We start from the raw sequence: 10,445 nt of genomic DNA, 5'->3' as shown, positions 1-10,445 counted from the left end.
CTCGTTCATTGCACAGAATGGACCTGCTCTTGGGATGGAGCAGGTTTGTGTAGTGCAGGAGGCAGTAAACTGCAGGAAGAGAAAGGTTGGTCAAGTCAAATGAATGCTGCCCCGGAGAATTGGATTCTGTCCCTGCAGCTGATGCTGGGCGAGTCACCAGACTTTTCACAGGTGGTCACTCATTGCGTTGTCCTCAGTTTTTGGGTGCCAGACTTGAGACCCTGGAGTCTGTTTTTCTGGCCATGCTGAGTGCTCACAGCGATAACTGAAGTCAAGGGGAGCTCTGCTTTGAACATATAAAATGATATGCACTCTGAATAAAAAGGTCCTAGGTATCTCAAATTGAACACCCAGAATTAGTGGAAACTTGACCATAATCTCTGTTCCTCAGTTCCCATCTGTAAAATGGGAATAATACCACCCCTTCACCTGACAGGGGTGTTGTGAAAAGAAATTAAGGTTGGTAAAGCACTTAGATATTATAGTGATGAGCACCACAGAGGAAATTAATAATTGTGTCTTCAGAGCAAAGTCCAGTACCTAAGGCCTGGGGCCAAACACTGAAGAAGAGAAAACACAATATTTAATAACAGCTCATGAAGTGGGCACCGTCGGTCCTGTGCGTTGAATGAACGCATCCTGTGGAAAAACTAGCATGGGAACAAGTAATTACAGTAGAACCTCGGAGTTCCGAACTGACCAGTTAACCACACACCTCATTTGGAACCGAAAGTACAGTGAGGCAGCAGCAGAGACGGAAACAAAAAAAAGGCACTGTGTTAAACATAAACTACTAACAAAATAAAGGGAAGCAGCATTTTTCTTCTGCATAGTGAAGCCTCAGAGCCGTATTAAGTCAATGTTCTGTTATAAACGTTTGAAAGAACCACTGTACGGTTGTGTTCAGAGCTCTGAACCCCCTCCATTCCCGAGGGGTCGGGCCCTCGGAGGTTCTGCTGCACAGCCCTTACCATGCTGCACGTGCTCAAGGAGGCAGAGTTAAGGTTGTTTAATTCCGGCATACTTGACTTTGCAAGGGCACTAATGCTGCGTTCCTGCGGTTTGTGTGCGGGACCCTGGACCGGTTCCGGGCCCCCCTAGCCCTGCAGTAGGTGGGCCCCGGCCCGGGGGTTCGCTGGCTCTGCTGCGGGGCGCTACCACCCGCCAGCTGCTCTGCGTCCCTAGGCCGGGCCCTTAGCTTCCCCCGCCCGCCTTCGGCAGCCTGTGGAACTCGCTGCCACAAGATACCACCGGCTCTGGAGCGGCCTCTTGCGCCCCGCCCCCCAGCCGGCCCGGCAAAGGGCCCCGCGCAGACCCCACCCGAGCCGGCCGGAGTCCCGGGCCGGTGCCCCGCCCCCCGGCGCGAGCAGGTGACGCCATCACGCGGCGCGGCGGGCAGGTCTCACACACGCTTCGCTCCCAAGATGGCGGCGGCGGCCTGGGGTTGCCGGGTGAGCGGAGCGGGCCGGGCCGGGCCAGGCCGGGGGAGGGGGTTGAGTGGAGCGGGCCGGGTCAGGCCGGGCCGGGGGAGGGGGTTGAGTGGAGCGGGCCGGGCCGGGGAGCGGAGCGGGCTGGGCCGGGCCAGGCCGGGGGAGGGAGTTGAGTGGAGCGGGCCGGGTCGGGCCGGGCCGGGGGAGGGGGTTGAGCGAGGGGAGCCGGTCAGGCCGGGCCGGGGGAGGGGGTTGAGCGAGGGGAGCGGGCCGGGCCGGGCCAGGCCGGGGGAGGGGGCTGAACGGGGGGAGCGGGCCAGGCCAGGCCGGGGAAGGGGGTTGAGCGAGGGGAGCGGAACGGGCCAGGGGCGCTGCCCCGGGGTCTCCTCGCAGGGCTGTCCGGCTCCTGCCTCGGGCCGGGCCCTCGGGAGGCGGCGGAGGCCAGTAGTGGCTGTAACTCGCCCCAGTCCCCGGCAGCGGCCCGGGCAGGTTCCGCGGCGCGGCCCGCGCTGGAGGCGGGATTCGTGCGGCGGGGCCTGTCCAGCGCGTCGAGGGGGCGGCGGGTCCCGAGGGCAGGAGGCAGAGGCGGGAACAAGAAGCCCCGAGTCCCAGGCGGTGCCCTTGGCGCTGAGACCAGCTCCAGGGGCTGAGCTGAAAACCTCCAGGTCTGGTTTCTCCAGAGCGGAGCGGGGGAGGCGCTGTTCTGTTCTGAGGGTGATTTCCCCGAGAGCGGCTGGGCTCGGGCTGACTCCTCTGGGGAGGGAAAGGCAAAAAGCGAAGGTCAGAGGATGTTGCAGTCCCAGTGGCTCAGCACTGTGCTCTGGGTGGCCCTGCTTCACCTTCCTCAGCATTCTTGGCTGTCATCCAATAAATATAACCGGCTGCCTCAGTTTACCTTTATTTCTCCAAATGGGTTGCTGTACAAGTGTCATCTCATGGAAGAAATTCATATCACTTTTCGTGTTGTTCGATTTTTGATGACCTTCTGATTTTTGATGACCTTTGATAAAAATGTTACCTTCCAAATGTGAGGCTTTCCCTGTGTTCAGCTAGTTAATGAATGAATGAAACAAATAACAAGTTTCTTTTATCAAATTGCTCTGGAGAGTTTGAAATTGCATTCAAGAGACTCTTTTGGTGACCCCAGATACAAAGAGCTGATTGGACTTTTCACCCTGTTTCAGATGAGCCCAATGTGTCATATAGTACAGTAGCCAGGCTGTCTCAGGGCGTGTCTACACCTGAAATGCCCCGGTGGCACAGCTGCACCTCTGCAGCAGTGCCAATTCTGTATAGGGGCAGGGATAGCTCAGTGGTTTGAGCATTGGCCTGCTAAACCCAGGGTTGTGAGTTCAATCCTTGAGGAGGCCACTTAAAGATCTGGGGCAAAATCAGTACTTGGTCCTGCTAGTGAAGGCAGGGGGCTGGTCTCGATGACCTTTCAGGGTCCCTTCCAGTTCTAGGAAATAGGCTATCTCCATATATTATTATTATTATTATTATTAGACCCTACCTACACTGACTGGAGGGGTTTTTCCGTCCGCGTAGGTAATCCTTCTCCTCCAGAGGCGGTAGCTAAGTAAAGTGAAGAAGTCTTCTGTCAACCTAGCACTGTCTACATTGGGGGTTAGTATCAGAGGGGTAGCCGTGTTAGTCTGAATCTGTAAAAACCAACAGAGGGTCCTGTGGCACCTTTAAGACTAACAGAAGTATTGGGAGCATAAGCTTTCGTGGGTAAGAACCTCACTTCTTGCATCTGAAGAAGTGAGGTTCTTACCCACGAAAGCTTATGCTCCCAATACTTCTGTTAGTCTTAAAGGTGCCACAGGACCCTCTGTTGCTTTTATTGGGGGTTAGGTCGGTTTAACTACTCTGATCAGGGGTGTGGGTTATTCATACCCCTGGGCGACATACTTAAACTGACTTAATTTTCTAGTGTAGACCAGGCCTTAGACAGTTTCCAGTACCATCTGCTTCAGAAGAAAGTTCAAGAAACCTTGTTAAGGACAGCAGTGGGATAACTTGCCCATATAGGGGAAGTTTTTTCTTAGCTTCAAGCTTTTCGTGGTTGGCTTAGGCCAGGGGTTCTCAAACTGGGGGTCAGGACCCCTCAGGGGGTCGCAAGGTTATTACATGGGGGGTTGTGAGCTGTCAGCCTCCACCCCAAACCCTGCTTTGTCTCCAGCATTTATAATGGTGTTAAATATATTAAAAAGTGCACTCAGAGGCTTGCTATGTGAAAGGGGTCACCAGTACAAAAGTTTGAGAGCCACTGGCGTAGGCCCTGAAGAATAAAGTTTTATATCTCCTATTTAATGTAACTGTGGATGTTTTCATTATCCATATAAATATCTAATGCTTTTTAAAACCTGCTGGACTCTTCAGTGATATCTTGTGGCAGTGAGTTTCATAGGCAGAAGGCATAGAAAATTATTTCCTTTTATCAGGGTTAAATGTATTATTTCTCAGTTTCTGTAGCTGTCCCCTTGAGCTTGGATAGAAAAAGTAAATAGCAGGGTTCTGAGTTGAAAGATGATGTCTCGTTGCAAACATGGAAACTAATTGTCAGTCACCCTGTTGCAAGGATCTTTGTAACAGATATTTTTGGGGAGTTATGGAGTACCCTTTCTCAGGAGTAAGCCTTGCCTTCAGCTGGTGATATTTGGGATGGGGCTCCTTCATAGCAGCAGCGGCAGCAAGGGAAAACAACCAGGCTGCTCAAGACAGATCTTGAACATTTACGAGCCTGGTGAAAAGTTGGGAGCCCAGAGCCTTTGAGGTCCCCTACTACAAGTCTTGAGGGCAAGATCAAACATTCCGCATCCATAAAGTCTATTAGAGTTGTGTTAACTGAAAGGAGTCTGGCTTAGCATGGGCATAGTGATTTTGGTGGAGTGGTTCTAGAGAGAGGCAGTCATGTGGAGAAGCAGTATTGGCTGTGAAAATTGAGCAGGTAGGGGCTCCTTAAGAGCTTGCTGGCTGGTCTGGGGAGAAGCTACAGCTTTGTGCTGGCTGAGTGTGAAGGAGCATGCCTTGGTGTGTGGGAAAGAGAGTTGGCTCAGGGATGGGAATCATAGCATGGAGAGAGCTTTGCAACATGCTGATCTCTGAGCTGATCCCGGTGTGCAGCTTAAATGGAATGACGGGATTAAAGGGTTAATTATGTGGGCTAGGGATGTGCTGTATTTATACTTCAAGTGCTTCTCTTCCGTTCCCTGTAACTCAAGAAGCAAGAGGTGTTTGTTCCTGGCCTCCACCAACAGAGAGCTCACAGAGGTGGGATGTTGTTCCTGGCCTCACTACTTATCTCATGGGGGCCTCATCCTTCCTTTGGGTAGGAGACAGTGCTTGACCCTGCCTTCCCCCAGGCTTACTGTATTGAGACTCTGATGCTGGGAGTCAGGAGACATGGGTTCCGTTCCAGGCTCTGACAGACTCTCACTATTCTGTATTTGAATGAAGTAGAGATAATGTGGCTTGTTTAACTGCTGTGAAATCTCCGAATAGAAAGCATGTTGTTGTTTCCTCCACCCCAAGTTCATTGCTGCTCAAAAATTTTTGTTCCGTGTGGTCAGGCTGCCTTGTCTCCCTGCCACTAGCATAAAGCTGTAGAAGGCTCCTTCTCACATGTCAGCAGGGGGGGAGGCTGGTTTCTGAAATCAGGAATTTGGCGTGTGTCTGTCTAAGAAGGGAATTACTCCTGGTGGAATTTTGCACCAAAAAATTAAAAATTCTGTATACAAGATTTTAAAATTGTGCATATTTTATTTGTTAAAATAACACGATATAACCATGCCAGTTTCAATTATTTTGGTAACACTGCTCTACAGCCAAAATGCTTCTGAAATAAATGTAGTCAATCTTTACTAATTCTGGGTCACTGAGAACGAAAATGATGCTTAAAATTGTTGATTGGCTCTAGTTTTCAAGATATGCTATTGGGTCAGTATATACGACCCTTGACTTGGGAATGGCGGAGGATAAGTGAGTTATAAAGGGAAGGGATCTCAATTTAAACCAGAAATGACTAAAATACATCTTTGACTGGATCTATGAATAAATCTATGACTGGGTTTGGACAGTACTTGCTTTTTAGGCAAAACAATGAATGATGCAATCTGAAGCTGGTATTGCGTCATACATTATATGAATTGCATCATGTTATTCCTAGAAGTCATGGATGATGCAATCATAACGAAGCTTACATCACTCTGCTGAACAAATTGCCCTATATCAGCTCTAGAAATCATACAGTGTCGTGCTCTCTTATTTGTCAGTGTTTGATTTTGCAAAGGGACACATTTCTGTTTAGCCAAAGTGAGCAGAGATGCCTCGTACTTGTGTGAACAGTGCAGATCACTTCTGCTATGTTTGTGGCGAAGTGACTTTTGCATCACAAAAGCGCAGTATAACCACTATGGTTAAGAAAGCCTATCACCTTTATTTTGGCTGCAAAATTGGAGATCAGGACAAGAGGTGGGCCCCACACATATGCTGCAACACTTGTGCAACAAATCTTCGCCAGTGGTTGAACAGGAAAAGGAAATCTATGTCTTTTGCAGTGCCAATGATTTGGAGAGAGCCAACAGATCATACCAGCAATTGTTACTTCTGCATGGTGCCTCCAGTTGGGAAAGGTGCGTCAAAGAAGAAAAAGTGGACAGTGCATTATCCAAACATTCCATCAGCTATACGCCCAGTACCCCACGGAGAAGGACTGCTGGTTCCTGATGCACCAGAATCATTCTCACTTGAGTCAGACGAGGAAGAGGTTGAAACTTCTGGTCCTGAACCATCAATGTCACAGGACCCACATTTTCTCCCATCCTCCTCCTCTGAACCACATCTCATAACACAAGGTGAACTGAATGACCTTGTCAGGGATTTGGAAATACCCAAGAGTAAGGCAGAGCTGTTGGGCTCCAGACTACAGCAGTGGAATCTCCTGGCAGGTGATGTTAGGGTTTCCATGTTCCGTGACCGTCAAAAGGATCTTGTCCCATTCTTCTTCATGGAAGGTGATCTTGTAGCCTGCAACAACATCGATGGTGTGATGGCAGCCCTCAACATCGTTCACGATCCAGATGAGTGGAGACTGTTCATTGATTCATCGAAGATGAGTCTTAAAGCTGTTTTACTGCATAATGGCAATGTTTTGCCATCAATTCCAGTTGGTCATGCAGTCCATATGAAGGAAATCTATGACAACATGAAACAACTTTTGAGGTGCATAAACTATGACAAACATCAGTGGCAGCTTTGTGGCGATTTGAAGGTTGTTGCTCTCTTGCTTGGTCTGCAGACTGGATACACAAAGTACTGCTGTTTTCTCTGCGAATGGGATAGTCGTGCAAGAGATTCCCACTACATCAAGAAAGATTGGCCACTCCGACAGTCATTGGAGCCTGGGAGGAAAAGTGTTCAGCATCCACCACTTGTTGAATCAAGGAAGATTTTGTTACCACCCTTACACATCAAGCTGGGTCTGATGAAGAACTTTGTCAAGGCCATTGACAAAACACAAGCAGCTTTCAAGTACCTCCGTGGAAAATTTCCAAGGTTAAGTGAAGCTAAGATAAAGGAAGGTGTCTTTGTTGGTCCTCAGATTCGTGAACTTCTTCGAGATGATGCATTTGACCATGCACTGCGTGGCAAGGAAAAGACGGCATGGAAAGCCTTCCAGTTAGTGGCAATAAATTTTCTCGGAAACAACAAGGCAGACAACTACAGGTTGTTGGTGGAAAACCTCCTCAAGGCATACAAAAGCCTTGGTTGCAACATGTCACTAAAGATACATTTTTTGCACTCTCATCTAGATTTTTTTCCACCGAACTGCGGAGCAGTGAGCGACGAGCACGGCGAGCGATTTCACCAGGACATAGCATTTCTCCATTGTTGCAATCAGGGCAAATGGAGCCCATCAATGCTTGCAGACTATTGCTGGACAGTGACAAGAGATGCTCCATTTAATGAATACAAGAGACAAGCCAAGAAGCGCCGAGTAGACACTGAATAGGACTAAACTATGTATAGAATAGTTTTTTGCCTTTTGTTTCATAATAAATTTTATTTATATAACCCTTTTGCTGATTTTTAAAGTGTTACATAAACAGGACAGGTGAAATATTATCATGTAAAGCAGCCATAAACACATGAAAAGACCTAGGTTTACAATTTATGATTAAAACTCTACTATCTACACAATATACATAGACATAAAATGTAAAAACTTAAATATCTTAGAAACAGTAGCCAATCAGTTGTTTTAATTGTCAAATTTGAATTCAGCACATCAAAATACATAATAAATAGCACATTTTATCTCTGAAGCAGACGACTTCTCAAAAATTGTAGACCAGTGTAATTTATTTCAAAATACCTGTCAGCAAGTATGTCTGTAACAATACAGACAACAAAAAAGATTCAGGAAATGTTTTTCGACAAATAGATTCCTTACTGGAAATATTAATACAGATCTTTGAGTAATAATTCATTTAAACTACAATACAGAAACTTATTTCCCACGCCCCTCAGAAGCAGTGCAAAGGCTTCGGGGAGTCAGGGTAACGGAGGAGCTGAGGGAGAGGGAAGTTATTGCCGGGCAGTGGCCTGGGAGTGAACTTGGAGGGTTGTTGGGTGTGGGTAGGAGAAATATATGGAACAAGTTTTTGGGAGAGGTATTGTTAGGGAGATGGGGAGCCTCCATCATACAGACCCTGGCTGACCCCTAGCCTTTCCCATTCAGTTAGGCACATCTGCCCCTCTCCTCGTGTGTCCACGTACCTCTGTCCCCCCGTCTTCATGTGGCCCTGCACACCCATTCAGCCAGGCATATCTGCACATGTCTCCATGTGGCCCTGCACCCACACTCAGCCAGGCATACCTGCCCCCGTCTCCATGTGGCCCTACACCCCCACCCTTCTGTCCCCATGTGGCCCTGCACGCTGCACTCCCATTCAGCCCCTGGCTCAATGTTGTCACCCCACTAGCTCCTGTGCCCTCACCCCAGTCTGTCCCCCCACTAGCCCTTCTGAACCCCAGTCTGTGATATCCCCCAGCAGCCTCATGTGCCCTACTATGTCCATCCCCCATTCCCCCCAACAGCCCCGCAGGCAGTGCGCTGTGAGGAAGGCATCCTCTGCCCCCTCCCCTCTCCACGGCTGGTTGCTCGGGCCCGTGAGCCAGCTGCTCTCTCTTCTGGTGCCACATCAGGCCATGGTGGGCAAAAGGTGTTATTGCAACGTGACCCCTCTAGTTGCTTCCCTACACCTTCCCATCAGAATCAGTTATACTGTAGGGGAAAAAAATTTGCAGAGGCCATTTATTCTGCACTTGCGCAGTGGCACAGAATTTCCCCAGGAGTGGGGGGTGTAGGACTGAAGCTGCAAGCGGTAATAGGCTGTCCCACTGCATTTCAGCAGAAACAATTAGTTTTTCTTTAAAAAAATGTTTCTAGCCCTATAAATTGCAAAGAAATGTTCCAAATATCACTTAAACCAGTAGTGACTGAGTTCGCAAATAGAAAAAGTTATTCTGATGTGTGAACTTCCCTGTTCATCCCATATGGATGTTAGCTGTGAAGATTACAGATGGCAAACTAAATTGCACATGAGCTTTTAACTGCTAATAATAGCAGAAACATCTAGCTACTCTGGGATGGTGGGTGGCATTTAGCTAGAGCAGTACTATATCCACCCAATTCCCCAAAATAATGACAAATAGGCCCACCCATATTGGGGTATAGCTTACAGTCTGACCCTCGTGTTTTGTAAAAGTGAGTGATAGGGATGCGGCAGTGCTTTCATTCATAATAAAGTTGCAATGCGCTGGTTTGTTCTATGTATCCAAGCTCTGGTGAGTGAGTATTTCCAGTATAGCTCCCAGCTTCTGTTCCACAAAGGTTAGCCAGAAATGCCCCTTTTTGCTGTGTTCTTTACTTCCCTTTTTCCACTGGCTTTTTGGGCACTGAGCGTGGCCCAAGCAGGTTTAATTATTTCTGTATTCTTTGGTAAAATGTGTTTATTCTTTGTTTCTGTTCGCAGAAATGCCTTGTCAGTGGCACAAGGCTTATGTATGGAAGATGCCCAGCTCCGGTACTCCCTAGTGGCATTGTTTATAGAATGGGCATGCCTGTTTTAGAGCTACAGCAGGTATGTTGATGGGCAGGGTTTTATGCATGCATTAGACTGAAAGTATGTTTTAGTAATGATAAGAGTATTGGGGTCTACTAGAAATTGATATGCTTCTGACAAGTGGCCACCCTAGGTTGTAGACTTCAGTGTGGCTTTCAAAGATGTGACCCAAAAAAAATTTTTTTTTTTGATTTGTAAGATACCAACTTTCCCTCCATATATTTGATTGCCAGCAATGAGCCCAGTTGATAAAATCCAGTAGTGAGGCTCCAGTCGTGTGTGCAGCCACCAAAAGCAGAGATCCTCAACAGAAGAAATTGGCTGGTTATTGAAACCTATCAGCTCAGTCAGAACAGTGTGACTCCTTTGCCACTTGAGGGAGTAATTTTTTTACTTGAGTGTATATTTACCTCTAGTGCTCTGTGCAGTGCGTGTGAGATTTCATTGCTATTCTGAAGGCACAGTGTTCCTTGGCCATGGTATTTTGGCCATCCTCAAGATGACTAATTTCCACATCCTTTTGCATGGCAGACATGAAGTGTAAATCTACCTGGCTATGATACTTAATGTCTCTTTAGATTGTACTGATGCTAATAATTATTTTTTTTAGTCTAGATATTATTCTTCTGGAGGCAGAAAAGGCTTTATATCAGGTTTTGTGGACAACATCAAACAGGAATTAGCAAAAAATAAAGAGATGAAAGAAAATATTAAAAAATTCCGGGATGAAGCTAAAAAGCTAGAAGAATCTGATGCGCTCCAGGAAGCAAGGAGGAAATATGTAAGTCTTCATCATGAATTATTTCGTTGTCCAACACCTTCATTGGCCAGTCAGTAGTCTATTACAATTTAGAGTATTGTAACCTAAGCTTCTGTGCAAATG

General features: G+C 47.5%; 1 protein-coding gene across 1 annotated transcript in view; it reads left to right on the top strand.

The window, feature by feature from the left end:
* The first annotated feature begins 1,390 nt into the window (after nt 1-1,390).
* The window catches only part of TIMM44 (translocase of inner mitochondrial membrane 44), a 71,089-nt gene continuing 62,034 nt past the window's right edge, over nt 1,391-10,445 (top strand). The window contains exons 1-3 of the mRNA XM_065422253.1: nt 1,391-1,451; nt 9,473-9,580; nt 10,173-10,343. Of these exons, the coding sequence (XP_065278325.1) occupies nt 1,425-1,451; nt 9,473-9,580; nt 10,173-10,343 (306 nt within the window). The 5' untranslated portion in view covers nt 1,391-1,424. The remainder of the gene's footprint in view (nt 1,452-9,472; nt 9,581-10,172; nt 10,344-10,445) is intronic.

The sequence above is a fragment of the Emys orbicularis genome, chromosome 24, assembly GCF_028017835.1.
Source record: "Emys orbicularis isolate rEmyOrb1 chromosome 24, rEmyOrb1.hap1, whole genome shotgun sequence".
Lineage (NCBI taxonomy): Eukaryota > Metazoa > Chordata > Testudines > Emydidae > Emys > Emys orbicularis.
The sequence above is the reverse complement of the archived record's forward strand: the minus strand, read 5'-3'. Positions and strand labels throughout refer to the sequence as shown.